The sequence below is a fragment of the Pituophis catenifer genome, unplaced genomic scaffold (genome assembly GCF_029215685.1).
Source record: "Pituophis catenifer annectens isolate HBS135680 unplaced genomic scaffold, rPitCat1.0.hap2 SCAF_2, whole genome shotgun sequence".
NCBI classification, from domain to species: Eukaryota; Metazoa; Chordata; class Lepidosauria; order Squamata; family Colubridae; genus Pituophis; species Pituophis catenifer.
Window position 1 is genome coordinate 42,472,246 of NW_027256882.1, and position 17,755 is coordinate 42,490,000.

Consider the following 17,755-nt stretch of genomic DNA (forward strand, 5'->3'; position numbering starts at 1 on the left):
TCCTTCGGGAGTAGGGCGGTATACAAATTCAATAAATACAAATACAAATACAAATAGGGGAGAAGAGAGGGGAAAACCAGGAGCTTATGTCTTTTAATAAAATGTATTCGCCTGAAAATTAACTGGGTTTTCATTTTAGCAAGACATGGCCACGTTCCTTGCCTGTTGCGGCTCTTCCTCACCATATTAGAGATGCTGCGGGTGTTTTCTGGGTTCAGCATGACAATCTCCGTGGTGATGTGTCCCTCTACCGCCTCCCTCATCTCTTCCTCTGTGCAATTAATGTTTGCGTCCTTGATGCGGAACCAGTTGTCAGCATACCAGCCAATCAGGAACCAGACATATTTCTTTCCAAACAAACGCTCCTTATACACCTGCCACAGTTCACAAAGAAGGAATAAAAGAAGGTGAACTCGCAAACAGAGGAAGCCACACTTCCTGGCAGAAGGAGCGCACACACCATCACAGTACAGAAAGGGTCCCATTGAATACATACAGGTAGGCGGAAGAAAGCATTGCGAGATCGGCTATGCATTACTCACTGGAAAGTAACAAAGCCAACAACCCCAGAGCACGAGGCACGGAACAGTTCATCAAATTAGTGCCATCCTCCCACCCGCTAATGCTAATTTTCCAGAACGAGAAGCAGAATGGAGCTTCTATCTCAGAGGTGGTATCCAGCAGGTTCTGACCAGTTCTGAAGAACCGGTAGCGGAAATTTTGAGTAGTTCGGAGAACCGGTAAATACCACCTCTGACTGGTCCCGCTCCCATCTATTCTCTGTCTCCCGAGTCCCAGCTGATCAGGAGGAAATGGGGATTTTGCAGTATCCTTCCCCTGTAGTGGGGAGGGAATGGAGATTTTACAGTATCCTTCCCCTGCCATGCCTACCAAGCCATGCCCACCAAGCCACGCCACGCCCACCGAGCCACGCCCACAGAACCGGTAGTAAAAAAATTTGAATCCCACCACTATTCTATCTGCATTCTCTCGTCCACTCAGAGGATTCCGTGTACTCACCTCACAGAAAACCTTTCGTGCCTCAGTCTCGTAAAACAGCCCAACAATAATGCGAGCGTCCTGGCGCTGGAAAGGGAAAAAGTGGAATCAGATGACCAGAAGATTTTCCTACGGAGACAAGCTTATATATGAATAATACCAATGCTAGAAAACACAACATTCTTTCATCAAATGTATACGTATAGACAGACACATAATTGTATTTCTGTTGGTACTCACTACTATCCGACATGCAGTTTGTTTTCAACTTATAACCAGGGGTGAAATCCAGCAGGTTCTAACAGGTTCTGGAGAACCGATAGTGGAAATTTTGAGCAGTTCGGAGAACTGGCAAAGACCACTTCTGGCTGGCTCAAGAGTGGGGTGGGAATGGAGATTCTGCAGTATCCTTCCCCTGCCATGCCCACCACAGAACCGGTAGGGAAAAATTTTGGATTTCACCCCTGCTTATAACCATTCATTTATCGACTGTTCAAAGTGATGCCATCGCTGAAAAGGGTGAGTTGCAACCAGTCCTTGCACTTACGACTGTCGCAGCATCCCCATAGTTATGTGATCGAGTGCTTGGCAATCAGCATGTACTTATGACGGTGACATCATCCTGGAGTCACGTGATCACCGCTTGCAACCTTCCCAGCTGGCAAACAAAGTCAATGGGGGAAGCTGGATTTGCTTAACGACGGCATGATTCCCTTATAAATTGCAGTGATTTGCTTAACAACTATGGTTAAAAAAAAAGGTGGTAAAATGAGGCACGATTCACTTAACAACTGCCTTGCTTAGCAACAAAGCAATTCTAGTTCCAATTGTGGTCATAAATCAAGGACTACCTGTATTATCCAACATACTTAACTGCAGATCATGCTTCCATTACATAGAATGAAATCGTATAAATGCCCTTCCTTACAGCTTTTAGAACGTTGCATGGAAAGATATTTCCCGCTGCACAGTTGCAAACTCACCCTTTCAGACCATTAATCCCCAAATCTTAACCAATCCAAAAAATGTAACCTGCCTATCAGCTAATGAAGGACAGAAATATTTCTGCAGGTGTACTGCATGCACCCAAGTACGCACCCATACATCAACAACTGCAATTACATTTTGAGCCTCACAACATAAGCACCATTTTATTCCTTTCATGCACAACAGAGGGAAAGATCCTATCTACATACAGTAAGTGCAGCTGTAGCAATAGTTTCTATTTTCTATTAGCTTAAATGGGTAAATGGAAATCTGTTTTGCATTATTTTATTGGGGGGGGAACCGTGTCATTTTGCTAAGACTTCCAGAAGTCATTATTACTCTCCTTTATTATATTGGTCTTTACACGGGTACATATGACAGGCAGGTTTAAAATTACAAAATTCCAACAGGTAGTATAGAACAATGAGTAAAAAGTTAATTCAAACCCTGTGGAATCAAGCCACAGGCCAGCCTTCCCCAACTTGGTGTTACTGTCCTTCGGTGCTAGGTCCTAATTGCCATAATCCTCAGCCACTAGGGCCAACAGAGTATAGTAACTGAAAAGCCCAAGTTGGAGGAGGAAGTTGTATAACAGACCTCTACCCTGTCCTGCCCTGCCCTACCCTGCTCTGCCCTCTCCTCCCCTCCTCTCTCCTGCCCTCCCTTCCCCTTCCCCTTCCTTTCTTCCTCTCCTCTCCTCTCCTCTCCTCTCCTCTCCTCTCCTCTCCTCTCCTCTCCTCCCTTCCAGGGGTAGATTCTACTTACCTTTACTACCAGTTTGCAACGGGAGCGCGTGCACGCTCTTCTGCACATGCACAGAAGCTTCTGTACATGCACAGATCATCAATTATGATGTCCGGGCAGGTGGGTGGAGCTTCCTGCCGCTTTTACTACCGATTCGCAAGAACCAGACAGAACCAGGACAGAGCAACCCACCACTGCTCCCTCCCCTTCCCCTCCCCTCCCCTCCCCTCCCCTCCCCTCCCCTCCTCTCCTCTCCTCTCCTCTCCTCTCCTCTCCTCTCCTCTCCTCTCCTCTCCTCTCCTTTCCTTTCCTTTCCTTTCCTTTCCTTTCCTTTCCTCCTGGATCTCAATCAGCCACTGTGCTTAATTTGTTCAGACCTCTTAAAAAGCAGTCACTGTACATTCGAGGCACATATTTCTGACTTAATTATTCATTGGGTGAAGACATTCTCCTTTTTGTCTGTCCTGAACTTATGGTTAATCAGGTGGTGTACTCTGTGTCAGAACAGCTTAGCTGGGAATTCTGCATTTTTGAAGTAGACAAGGCATTTGGTGAAGCCCGCACCTAGCTCCTTGTTTTCATTCTGGCAGAGCCAGGTCTGACAAATCTATCATTCTGTGCCATCAATTATTAATGCATGCCGCTGAACTGGGCCATTGGATTTTTAGACGTGGGAAGTACCTGTTGCAACTGGTCTCTTCTAGGAATTGGGGAGAGAAGCGTAGGGCTCAAGTTTTCTGGCATCATTATAGCTTCCAGTAAGTGGGGGGGGGACATGCTGCAGTGCCTATAATGCAGTGTTTCTCAACCTTGGCAACTTTATGATGTGTGGACTTCAACTCCCTGAATTTCCCAACCACACATCTTAAATTTGCCAAGGTTGAGAAACACTGCAAAATATAGTAAAAGGGAGGCCCTGTCCCACTAAAACTGAGTGGGGCATAAACTTGTTGGTTTCCATAGGAATAAAGGCAGTCGCTTTTCCCCTTAGGAAAGGAGGTGGGTCACAGCCATCTGACTGCTACCAGCTGATGCTCTGCTTTTTAAAGGATCCATGAAAAGGTTAAGTACTGCCACTGAGACGGCATTTGGTGCATTCATTCCAGAGGCATCACCTCCTTCCTGAGTAGCAACCATCAGAAGGATGAGAGTCTGCCCATCTCTAAGTTCGGAGATTGGCAGCTGCCACGAGGACAACAGAATCGCAGTGATAGCTTTTTTTCTCTCTCTCTCAGCAGGCGGCTAAGCCGGCTGTGATGAATCTGTCCTGTCTGGGAGCCCAGAGCAATTATGATCCAGGGAGGGTTGAAGCTGCACTGCTGGATGCAGGCCAGGGGTGGCCTCGTTTGTTTGTTTTTTTATGGAAAGGTTAACGGAGGGAAAAGATCATAAAGGGATTGCTCATTTAGAAGACAACCCTATACGAGTTCCCCAGAACAATTAAGGCGGCTGCAAAAAAGGACAACGGCCTCTTGAAGAGCATCCAGATCCCAGGAGGTAATTATCCTGTTCTGTTCTGCCTTGGCCAGGCCATATAATCCCAGTTTCAAAAGGACATTGATAAATTGGAGCAAGTCCAGAGAAGGGCTGCCAAGGACTGGGAACCGCATCCTATGAGGAATAGTTAAAAAACCTATCTATCTCTCTATCTCTCTATCACCTACCTTCCTATCTATAGTCATAAGTCACTCTTTTCAGTGTTATTGTAACTTCGAACGGTCACTAAACGAATGGTTGTAAGTGGATGTAGTGGGATGAAAATTCAAGGAGGTAAATACAGATTATCTATCATCTGTTTGTCTCTGTCTGTCTGTCTGTCTATCTATCTCTATCTCTATCTCTCTCTATCTCTCTATCTACCTATCTCTATCTATCTCTATCTATCTATCTATCTCTATCTATCCATCTCTATCTATCTATCTATCTCTATCTATCCATCTCTATCTATCTCTATCTATCATCTATCTATCTATCTATCTATCTATCTATCTATCTATCTATCTATCTATCTCTATTTCTATCTATCTTTCCATCTCTATCTATCTATCTATCTATCTATCTATCTATCTATCTATCTATCTATCTATCTTCCCCTGCCTGAGGATTTTAAACAATGATTGGATAATCAACAATCAGGGATGACTTAGGGAATCTTGCAGTGTGCAGAGGGTTGATTTTGATGACCTCTTAGATCCCCTTCCAACTCTATGATTCATTTAATTTAACATTCCAACACAGCCTTTCTGGACAATGGCCTCTCAAAAAGGCTGCATCAGTTGCACTGCATTCCATTCAAAAGTTAAATTCCAAAAATCTAACGATAAGTAGCACTTGAAAATGTGATTCGGTTTGTATGAAATTATTTCCACATATTGCAGCAAACATACTTGCAGCTTGCCCAATCAAATTGCATCAGTTTTTTAAAAAATTGATCTCAGCAAATGTAGGGGACAAGTCAGCAGGTAGTCCATCACCTGCCAACCCATAATAGCCCATAATCTCAGTGCCTTTTCCCCTCATCTCTGTTTTATGCTAATCTAATCAGTCTTAGATAGCCTAGGTATACATTTCCAAACCAACTATAAAGCACTAACACAGGCAAGGAGTCCACTAGTAACCTATGATAGATAGACACACATACACAGACACATACAGACACAGAAACATAAAAATACCAGTCAACATTAATTTAACAGCACATGATCAATCAAGTACAGTTCATGGATAAATGGGTTCACTTCTAAAAAAACAAGGTTACATAATATAACAATTTATTCACCGCAATCATTAATCTGTTTAGAATTATCCCCCTTTTAGCCTCCATGTTGAGATGTTCCAGGCTAACAGGGTCAAACATGTTTGTAGGAAATTCTTTTGTAAAGGTTTTGTGCATCCATGTGGCTTTTCAATTTGCAAGAGAAACGTTTCATGACAACTCTGCCAAAAGTCTATTATTTTGTTGTCAAATTTCACCCATGCAATCATAGAGCTGGCGATTGGGGATGAAGGACAATCTTCCTTAACATATTCTTGGGCTGTTCTGTCAGCTTAAACCTTCCACGTGTGAAAGGCGATGGGTTGTGGAAGGCTGCATGGAGGTATTGTGGGTCCCAATTTGCCCTCCCATGACAGTCAGACATATTCTGATACCTTGAGATTCTTGACAGGCACTGTAGGATCAGAGAAGAAGCTCTGACGAAAAGTGATTTCAATCCCAGCCTCTTTGACTCGCTCCTCCAGATCATCCAAAGTCTGTGGGAATGCAGAAGGAGGTATCATAACCATGAAGATATAAGGACCTGGATAAAGATGTACTTCAGAAGCTACATTAAGATAGGGGAATATATATTCTGAGTTTGCACCTCATACTACTAAAACTAATAATAAGCCAACCCCAAACAAAGCACAGTACAGTTCAGCCTGCTGTGTGAATCCAGTGGCTCTATTTTTCAAGCCATGATTGAAAACTCAGCCCAGTTATCAAGTCAGAATAGAATAGAATAACAGAGTTGGAAGGGACCTTGAAGGTCTTCTAGTCCAACCCCCTGCTTAGATAGAAAACCCTACACCACTTCAGACAAATGGTTATCCAACCTCTTCTTAAAAACTTCCAGTGTTGGAGCATTCACAACTTCTGGAGGCAAGTTGTTCCACTGATCAATTGTTCTAACTGTCAGGAAATTTCTCCTTAATTCTGAATTGCTTCTCTCCTTGATTAGTTTCCACCCATTGCTTCTTGTCCTGCCCTCAGGTGCTTTGGAGAATAGCTTGACTCCCTCTTCTTTGTGGCAGCCCCTGAGATATTGGAACACTGCTATCATGTCTCCCCTAGTCCTTCTTTTCATCAAAGTAGACATACCCAATTCCTGCAACCGTTCTTTATGTTTTAGCCTCCAGTCCCCTAATCATCTTCGTTGCTCTTCTCTGCAGCCTTTCTAGAGTCTCCACATCTTTTTTACATCGTGGCAGTATTCCAAGTGTGGCCTTACCAAGGCATTATAAAGTGATATTAACACTTCACGTGATATTGATTCTATCCCTCTGTTTATACAGCCTAGAACTGTGTTGGCTTTTTTGGCAGCTGCTGCACACTGCTGGCTGGTTCAGCTTATTCAATAAAACATGACCATACAAATAGCATCTTAGCACAACACATAAAATTATCGCATGCAGAGGTTAAAAACGATGAAAATGACAATGTCATTTTTATATTTAGAAAATCTCCAGCATTTGTGATCCTGCAGAAAACAGAACTTCAGAATTTCAGCTTCTATGTTCTCAAGATACTAGCCCTGTAGCTGTACAAAAATACCTAGTCAAATTTCAGAAGCAGGTTCTTGTTTTGGACTATAAAGCTCCCAATGTTTGCTTGTTTTTTTTCATTCTTGCTATCACGGGGACAAATACAAAATAAATTGTTTAGAATATTATTATTTCAGATACTTTGGCCTCTTTTAACATGTTCATTGGTGTTTTCTAATGTACATGCATTTTCTCTTTTTATTCAGGAAAAATAGACACAAGGGATCAAATTCTATGTGACAAAGAAGCTTTTCTTTTTCTATACCTCTTCCCCGTTGGAGCTCTTGGACCCAATGAGAAACAGCCCCTCTGTAAGCAAAGGAATACTTTTCATGAGTAAAGAGAATATTTGCATTACTGGATGCTACTTATTAAAAGGAGAAACCAAGGAGGAAACAAATCACAAACAGGAAGCAAAGTAGAATTAGGGATATATGGAGAAATATTTGAGTGCAACTACCTAAAACTAGCTGGATACTTGTGTATCTGGTATGAACTCAAGCACACTTAGCATTGTTACTTTCACAATTGCCGAAGCCTCAATTGGGATTAGGAACACATTTGTATCCAGGGTCCAGGAGCTGCTTTTCTTTTAAAATATTTTTTTTTCAAAGAAGTGAAAAATGTAACATATACTGTGATTCTAATAGTCAGTGGTGGATTTCAAATTTTTTTACTACCGGTTCTGTGGGTTTGGCTTGGTGGGCGTGGCATGGCTTGGTAGGCATGGCAGGGGAAGGATACTGTAAAATCTCCATTCCCTCCCCACTCCAGGGGAAGGTTATTGCAAAATCCCTATTTCCTCTCGATCAGCTGGGACTCAGAAGGCAGAGAATAGATTGGGGTGGGGTCAGTCAGAGGTGGTATTTACCGGTTCTCCTAATTACTCAAAATTTCTGCAACCGGTTCTCCAGAACTGGTCAGAACCTGCTGAAACCCACCTCTGCTAATAATGCTGATCTCTCTGTTCTGCTGTGTCTCTGGTATAATAATAATTGTGATAATGATAATACCCAACAATGTGCAAGTATTATGAGACATAGCTTGCATCAATCATAGCCTGCATTAATTACAGCTGCTTTGATCACCCACAGTTTCTTAATTTCTCTGATAATAGACTGGGATTAATCAAAAATGAAGAACAGGTTTGGGCAGGAGGAGGATCGCTTAGCCCCAGTGATGCTAGTGGCAATATACCACCATGAGAGATGCAGGGCTTCAGCCCGCTTGCCAGTCACAGGTCATGTAAAAATAATTCTGGGGTTTCACATTTGCATAAATGTGATAGACATTGGAAAACAGCTGGTGAAAATGTTCCTCTTCTTTCTTGGAGCTATTTGTGGGGCTTTGTTTTGTTTTTTTCCTTCTCTGAAATAGGAAGCTGTAATTGTTGTTAGGACATCGTTGAGACAAATAGCCCTCAGCTGAGATCTCAGTTGACATTTATTAAAATTCAGTAAGAAAAAAAAAAGGTCCTGAAAATATATTTTCTGCTAGAGAGAGCAGTCTAGAAGCATATTAAGAGACTCATTACTTCTTCTCTTGTCATTTCCTCCTTTTTCGCATCCCAACCTCTCCCACCCCCTCTCATCTGTCTAACTTCAGTCTGAGAAACTCAAATGTGGAAGGAGAATTACAGCACCATTCTTGTTATTTCACCATATATGGGCACCTTCATGCCAGCTTTTGATTCCTGGCAACTGCACGGACTAAGACCTTGCAAAGGTTCCTCCCCACTCCCCAGAAGTGATCTGCCCTTCCTTCCTTCTTTCCTATGGCTGAGAGCAGGGGTGAAATCCAGCAAGTTCTGACAGGTTCTGGAGAACTGGTAGTGGAAATTTTGAGCAGTTCAGAGAACCGGCAAATACCACATCTGGCTGGCTCCAGAGTGGGGTGGGGAATGGAGATTTTGCAGTATCCTTCCGCTGGAGTGGGGTGGGAATGGAGATTTTGCAGTATCCTTCCGCTGGAGTGGGGTGGGAATGGAGATTTTGCAGTATCCTTTCCCTGGAGTGGGGTGGGAATGGAGATTTTGCAGTATCCTTCCCCTACCATGCCCACCAAGCCACGCCCACCAAGCTACACCCACAGAACCAGTAGTAAAAAAAATTGGATTTCACCACTGGCTGAGAGGCTCCAGGTCACCGGGCCTCTGGCAGGACTAGAACTCATACCGTAGTCACCTGGTTTTTAGCCTGATGCTTTAATCACTACACCAAATTGGTTCTCTATATTACAGTAAACTCAGTGGTGGGTTGCCCCCGGTTCGCACCGGTTCTATAGAACCGGTAGTAAAACCGGCAGGAGGCTCCGCCACCGACATCATCAAAACGCTTCTGCACATGCACAGAAGCTTCTTTCTTTGCACAGAAGAGCGCACACGCGGCCCCGCTGCGAACCGGTAGTAAAGGTAAGTAGAACCCACTCCTGAGTATACTATATAGTTCTACTTAATAAATATGGAATTGATTTCACCTTCTACATGGGTAAGAGCATCCTAAATGAAGTTTTGCCCAGAAAGCCAGCAGACTAGGGAGGGGATAATTTTTGCCATTTCTTCTTCCAACAGGCCAGCCCCATAATTCTGAAGAGTTCCCAAACATCCAGAGCAGATTTTCTGAGACAGAAGGGACTCCGGGTGTTTGTGTGTGCAGAATCCCCAATTAGCCAGTGTTTCTTTTGGTCCACAGATCACACAATGGATTAAACCCATTTTTAATAATTTCCATTGTGCAAATGTTCACTATATCTTAAGTCCTGACATTTTGAAGGAAATCTTTCTTTGGGTTTCTAAGGATATTCAAGCCTGAGATATACCCAGAAGTTTAAATTGTCCATTTGTGTGTAGATTAAAGGGATGGTTGCTAATACTGCTAATAATCCAAAAACAGATTAGGATTATGTACAGTAGTAATTACAGAGATGGCATCAAATAGAGACAATTTCAGAGACAATCATGGAGAAAGACCTTAATTTTAATTCTGTGCATTCAGTTCAGAGATAGGGTCTTTGTGCTGAGAGAGAGATACATGTGGATATTCAATACCTTGCTGAAGTTTGAGATTTATTTCTGGTAGATAAACTACTGGTATATTAGTATGCATTAGGAAACTCAAATCTAATGAAAATAATATATATAAGTGGAAAGCAATTACCATAGATAATATGAGCTAGGCTGCATTTATACAAATTCGAAATGTTTTAGTACGGATTTGAGTGGCAAACAGCAACAAGAGGAAAGATCAGCTGAGATACTGCAAAATATGGGGTGGGGGTGGGGGGAAACCAGGGGTGAAATGCTCCCGGTTCGGACTGGATTGCCCGATCCGGTAGTGATGGAGGCGGGTGGTTCGGAGAACCAGTAGCAAAAATCCCTGCCCACTCCCCAACCCATGCCCAGCTGAGCCGCTTGATCATCAGAGGCTTTTTTTTTTACTTTTAAAAGCATTTTTTCTACAATCTCTTTGGCTGAAAAAATGCTTTTAAAAGTAAAAAAAAATGCCTCTGATGATCAAGCGGCTCAGCTGGGATCATCAAAGGCTTTTAAAAGAAAAAAACCCTTTTTTTCTTTTAAATGCCTCTGACGATCCAAGCTGAGTTGCCTGATCGGCAGAGACTTTTTTTCTTTTAAATGCCTCTAATGATCAGGCAACTCAGTTTGGATTGTCAGAGCTGCTTGATCGGCAGAGGCATTTAAAAGAAAAAAACCCTTTTTTCTTTTAAATGCCTCTGACGATCCCAGCTGAGTTGCCTGATCGTCAGAGGCATTTAAAAGAAAAAAAGTCTATGCCGATCAGGCAACTCAGCTGGGATCGTCAGAGCCTTTTGAAAGCATTTTTTTTACAACCTTTTTGCCAAAGAGGTTGTAGAAAAAATGGTTTTAAAAGTAAAAAAAAGTTTAAAAAAATTGGCCACGCCCACCCAGTCACATTACTCCCCCCCCCCCCCAAGCCACACCCGCAGAACCGGTACTAACAAATTTTAGATTTCACCACTGGAGGAAACCCATGGCAAAAACCAGGAGGTGAATAAGAATGGACTTTAGAGAATAAGTCAATCCCCGCTTCTCTATATCAGCCCCTCAAGTACTAGAAGACAGCTATCATGTCCCCCATAATTCTTCTCTTCGATAGGCTAGACATACCTAGGTCCCTCAACTGTTCATCATGCAGTTTAGCCTATAATCCCCTAATTGTCTTTGTTGCTCTTCTCTGCGTATCTTCTACAGTCTCAGCAACTTTTTTGTATTGCGGTGACCAGAAGTGGATGCAGTAATGTGGCCTCACTAGTGCAATATAAATCAGCATTATCACTTCTCATGATCTTGATGTTATCCCTTTGTTGATGCAGCACTGAACTGCAGTGGCTTTTTGGGCAGCTGCAGCCCATTGCTAACTCATACTTAAGTGGTGATCCACTAGGACACCTCAATCTCTCTCACGGTTACTAATGTTGAGCCAGGCACCATCTATTTTGTACCTTTTTCTCTCCTTCCTTATCATTTTGTATCCTTCCTTGCAGGGGTGAAATGCTCCTGGTTCGGACCAGATCGCCCGATCCGGTAGCGATGGCGGTGGGTGGTTCGGAGTACCTGTAGCAAAAATCCCTGCCCCCCCCCATGTCCAGCTGAGCTGCGCGATCATCAGAGGCTTTTTTTTTTACTTTTAAAAGTATTTTTTCTACAACTTCTTCAGCCAAAAAAATGCCTTTAAAAGGCTCTGACGATCCCAGCTGAGTTGCCTGATTGTCAGAGGCTTTTAAAAGCATTTTTTTCTGCAACCTCTTAAGGTTGTAGAAAAAATGCTTTTAAAAGTACAAAAAAAAAAAAAACATTGGGTCACGCCCACCCAGTCACATTACCCACCCACCCCCACCAAGCCATGCCCACAGAACCGGTAGTAACAAATTTTACATTTCACCACTGCTTCCTTGTCCACTTTTAAGATCCATTCTTTTCAGACCTCACCAAACACTGCCTGCATTTTAAAATCTTATTTTGAAACCACAAGAGCTAGGACTATGAGAAGGAGTTTTGTTTATTTGTTTTGTCTTTTATGAAATAATACGTGTGGAGATTCTGAAAATGCTGAAGATTGTGTCAGTTATATTTATTTAGTTAGTTCGTTTATATGTTGGGGAGTTTCTATTGCTCAAAAGAGAAACTTAAAGCAACTACATAATTAGACGGTAATGAAAGTACACCCTGAAATAGGAATGATTTGCCAATTTTATTGGCGACTGGCAATTATTACAGAATCAGGGCTTTTATGAAGCAAAGGCTGCTGCCAAGATATTTTAAAGATCATTGCATAAAGTAAATGTGAAATATCGTTGTGCGTATCCCCTGGCCAACAAGAACTGGCATAATGTCAAGGATGCAACAAAGATTCTGTCTTCACTACAATTGTGTCTCTAGACTATTTTTTAATTTTCTCTATTGAAATCATCATTTACCGAGTGGGGGGAAAAGTAAAGATGTAGTTCAAGGCCTTAATGGTTATCAGAAATACACCAGTTTTCCTCTACTGTGGATTACAATACTAGGGCGTGGAGCTGGTTTGCTATAGGAGAAAGGCACTATCCATTGCCAGAACAAATATTCTGCACAAGGACTGTCCTAGTTTTAAAACCCTGCATCTGTGATTAAAAGAATCAGGTAGCAGGTGATGGACTGATTAATTGAAATTCTGGAACGTAGTTAGAATGAAGTGGTTTTAGAAGAGATTTATGAACAAAGGCAGTGTAGTGATTATTAGTCTTGGACTGAGGAGATATACTTTCAAGTCCTCTCTAAATCATGGGGCCAGGCTTCTCTCTTAAGCTAACCTATCTCACAGGACTGTTGCTATAGCAATAAAATGAAAGACCCCATGTATATTATCTTGAGCACCGATAAGAAAAGATGGAATATAACTGCAGTAATTAATCAATGAATTGTCCTTGGTTTCTTTGGAAATCAGCCCAGTACTGAATCTCTGGAAGAAACAATGCAGTTTGAATATACAAACTGCAAGGATGATGTATTAGACCTGGAAACCTGTTGTGGTTAGGATGGGAACTAGGGATTATAGTCAGGATAAGATTTAAAGGCGCGTGTTCTGGAACCTGCTGCAAATTACAGAATGACTAAGAGATTAAGCTGGGGTCTACACTCAGGTTTGGGTTCCATACCGATGTAAACACCTCTGTGGTCTGCTGTATTGTGGCAATCTTTGTCCAGCTCCATTTCTTGAAGAGCTGCACACGGGTGGGATTGTGCAGTGTGGCAGATGGGTGGGTGCGGAAAAAGGTGGGGAAACGCTGGCGGTTGGAAAGGGCTGGTGAGCTGGAGCCGTAGGACAACTGAAAAGAAGGAGATGGAAATATGATTAAAGACAGGAAGATTGAGACACCCGACATTCCTTAGCTAACTTTGAGATGAAGATTTCCTTTCTGCCCCTTCATACATGCACACAGATCTGTCTGGTTAACACTGAAGATATCTGTTCCTTCCTATGCATCTAGGATAATTAGAACTGCAGAAAAAACAATTGCTACCAACCTGCCTTCCATTGAGGACCTATATACTGCACAAGTCAACAAGAGGCTGTGAAAATATTTACAGATCCCCTCACATCCTGGACATAAACTGATTCAACTCCTACCCTCAAAACGACGCTATAGAGCACTGCACAACAAAACAACTAGACACAAGAACAGTTTTTCCCCAAACGCCATCACTCTGCTAAACAAATAATTCCCTCAACACTGTCAAACTATTTTCTAAGTCTGCACTACTATTAATCTTGTCATTGTTCCCATCACCCATCTCCTCCCACTTATGACTGTATGACTGTGACTTTGTTGCTTGTATTCTTACGATTTATACTGACTGTTTCCTAATATGATTTGATTGCTTATTTGTACCCTATGACTATCATTAAATGTTGCACCTTATGATTCTTGATGAACGTATCTTTTCTTTTATGTAGACTGAGAGTATATGCACCAAGACAAATTCCTTGTGTGTCCAATCACACTTGGCCAATTAAAAAAAAATTCTATTCTATTCTATTCTAGAGATGCTTCAGTCGAGGTTATGGAGTCCTCCAATGTATTTTACCTTCTTCCATTCACGATGCATGGAGAAAGATAGGGTCTATGGTATCATAGATACGCGGGGAAAGATGCTAAGAGAAAGGTATAGTACTTTGAAGCATTTTCTTCGTGTGTTTCAGGTTGAAAATTTCAGCTTGCAGGGTCAAAATTAGAGCTGGCTTCTCCCATAGCATCATTATCTATCTATCTATCTATCTATCTATCTATCTATCTATCTATCTATCTATCATCCATCCTTCCATCTATCTATCTATCTATCTATCTATCTATCTATCTAGCTCAATAGGACCGATGCTTACCACAATGAGATTCCACATGCGTGCGGCCTCGGCCACCAAGGTGGAAACACTGCTGCAGCCAGGCATAAGGATGATCTTGATGGGATCATTGTAGAGGAGTTCATACAGAAATTTAGTTGCCACACCAGGTTCACACTGTAGGTGGAGAGATAAACCTCATCACCAAGAATCTCAAACTGCTCATGGTCCTACATGCACCCCATTCAAAATTCTGGTCAAACTCGGGGTTTATTTTCATATTAAATGCTAAGCAAGAAGCTGTACATAAAATACTTTAATAGAGCCTGAACACGAATCAGTTGCAAATTAGAACGAGTAGAAGAAACATGGAAGATTAATGCTTGGGCAAAATTAATAATAGAAAGAGTTAAATGGCCATGTAAATTCGGGTAGAATAGAATGGAAAAAGCTTTTGTAGTAAAGCGAGAATGTAATTTGTTAAGTAGGCAGAGAAAAGCATACAGCACTTGGCTTGCCAATGAACCTTCCTCTCACAGATGTACCACTGCCCTCCTGTGAGCCTTGCTCCGTAAAAAAATAATATCATATACTTGCCAACTACTCTGCCAAGACCTAGAAATGATGCCACTCCTGAAAGACCAGAGTTCTTGGATTGCAATGGGGTTGCACAATGAAGAAAATGGCTTCTCCAAAAAGTCAGCTTACCACAGACACGCTATACCCCTTACTCCCCTAGCTTTGGAACAATGAAGGTATTAAGTTAGGACAGTGTTTTCACCAACCTGGGTCTCTCCTAGAAACATGGACTTCAGTTCTCAGAATTTCCAGCCAGTATGTCCACTGCTGAGAATTCTGAGAATTGAAGTCTATAATGCTTGGAAGATACCTAGGATGACAAAAACACAGTTATTTTACCCATTTATTAGAGGTATGGGTCATCCATCTCATTTAGAAACAACTCTAGGTTAGAAGGCTTCATAGTAGTGAGGAATCAATAATTAATTGGATTTTTGTTGACAAGTTTAAAAAGATGTCAACCCTGGAGTTTGAACTGGGTTTGAATGGGAGTGAGCAGGACAGCTGAAGAGGCCTGGCCCCACCTTTCTTGGAATTCACTGGGTTTAAGTGAGGAAGGAAATGACTTTTCCATAGACACACTGTCAGTTGTCAGAAACAACTTCAGTTCGTTTCTATGCCAACATGCAGAAAGAAAAAACCAACCTATTAGAGACAGGATGAATTTTCACCATGGAGAAGCAGACCAAAGGTTATTTCCCCTACATTTCCACTAATAAGGCATAATAAGGCATAGCATAGCTCTCAGGCTGATGGTGACTATAAATAGGAGTAAAATCTCCCTTGCATTGAACACGATGCTGGTGACTTTGTGAGCAAGTCCATATCACTTTGTGAGCAACATTCATAAACGCCTCACACTGCCATTTTCCAGGCCATTTTCTCAACGTCCAGTCATCTGAGGACTTTCCAATTAAGAGGTTGGAGCCAAGTTGACTAATGAAACTTTATCTCCCACTAATCTCCCACTAAGGCAGAGTAGGCAATGTGATTCTCGACAGCCACCTAAGATCACAGCTGCTAAAAATGGTGGCAGCGTCCTAAAATGTGTAGATGGAAAACACCCAACTGCAGCCTTAACCTAACCAAAAAAAGTAAATGAAAAAAATCCAACTCCTACCACAAAACAATGGCCCTGCCCATCCTGCACTATTGTCATCAGTTGTTGTGTGCAGTTTGTTACTGTCATCCTGGCCATCCAAAGGTTCTCCACACCTTCAACGGGCTTGAACAACTAATGCCTACCTACAACTATTCCCTAACTGTGCACATCCTATAGGACCCCAGCCTTGCTTGGTCTCTCTTTGAATAAATGTGCCATCCAAGACCCTCCTGCTGTTTTTTTTTTCTACCACCCCACCCTCCCACCACATACCCCATGTGCCCCATCCTGTTCCTGGCTGTGAGCCTCCACCGCAAGGGGATGATGAATTATTCAGGGCATCGCCGCCCCAAGAAAGAGGATCAGTTTCCATGGAAACCTCAGGCAGGCGCTGCCACGGCAACCTGTCAGCACCAGGGAGCGGGCTTCAATAGGGAAGGAACAAAGGGAACGCCATGGTGGGGGGGAGGACGGTTGACTGGGAACCACAGGAGAGCAGAAGACAAGGAGGGAGAGAGAAGCAGGAACAGGCAGGCCGGGAGGGGAGATGTGTGTGGGAGAAGGGACAGACGACCAGACAGACTGATGGGTAGAGGAATGGATATGAGCAGAGACTGGCTATGTAGGGTTGGAGGGTAGCAGAGAATAATAATAATAAATAAATAAAGTTTGCAAAAATTATGTGCAAGGGAACCAGGCAGTATGGTGGCAACTGGGCCACGTTGCTTTGCGCCTGAGGAGAATGGAGGAGGAAAAGGGCTGATGTACATAGCTGTGGGTAGCTGGGCAAAGGAAAGAGCTACAGGGATTTCAACATGAGCATCGTGTGTGGGGGAAAGATTTGTAGGAATGGACATGTGGCCTGCCTCAAGTTGCCAAAGTCAATCCAAGAATCTTTAAGGCAAGGAGTGGCAGCAAATGAGGAAGTTAAAAGATGGGTGTTTTTGGAAATCCTGCCCATATATGCCCCTCAGGGCCACATTAACAGGATCAGGGTGGGGCCACCAATCCATAGGTACACCTAGACCCACTGACAGTGACAGTATCCCAGGAAAGCCACAAGAAAGAGCAGGAAGATTTTGGTTCACTTCCCAGTCTTGGGAAGAAAAACATGGTCTAAATATGGCAACATGTGGCATAAGGAGCCTTGGTGGCACAGCGGACTAAAGTGCTGTTAAGTAGCACTTAGCTGCCAGCTGCCTGCAATTACTGCAAGTTCAAATCTCACCAGGCTCAAGGTTGACTCAGCCTTCCATCCTTCCGAGGTAGGTAAAATGAGGACCCGGATTGTGGGGGCAATAAGCTGACTTTGTATAAAATAGAACACCACTTGGGGGGGCCGAAAGCCCTACTAAGCAGGTTTTTACAAAAGTATGAAGGCTATTGCTTAACGCATTGTAAGCCGCACTGAATCTCCAGAGAAGGGCGGCATATAAATCGAACCAATAAATAAATAAATAATAAATAAATAAGGACCCATACTGTAATGGCCTTTACAGAACTCATGATGAAAACCAGGAGTCTACTCCAGTTAGGGATGAAAGACATGGTTTGTTCCCAGTTGTTATCTAACCTGAAGGACATTACAGAAGGCACCAATAGAAGAGAATATTTGTAGCCGAGAGTTGAACTGTGGGTCTTTGATGCTCTCTGAGCTTGGTTATTTTTTTTGCAAACATTTTATTAC

At 42.6% G+C, this 17,755-nt stretch overlaps 1 protein-coding gene across 1 annotated transcript in view; it reads right to left on the reverse strand.

Moving 5' to 3' along the window:
* The window catches only part of GABBR1 (gamma-aminobutyric acid type B receptor subunit 1), a 126,000-nt gene that overhangs the window by 23,655 nt on the left and 84,590 nt on the right, over positions 1-17,755 (reverse strand). The window contains exons 7-11 of the mRNA XM_070936756.1: positions 14,430-14,564; positions 13,204-13,374; positions 5,881-5,982; positions 1,021-1,086; positions 183-374 (exon numbers count right to left, since the gene is read on the reverse strand). Of these exons, the coding sequence (XP_070792857.1) occupies positions 183-374; positions 1,021-1,086; positions 5,881-5,982; positions 13,204-13,374; positions 14,430-14,564 (666 nt within the window). The remainder of the gene's footprint in view (positions 1-182; positions 375-1,020; positions 1,087-5,880; positions 5,983-13,203; positions 13,375-14,429; positions 14,565-17,755) is intronic.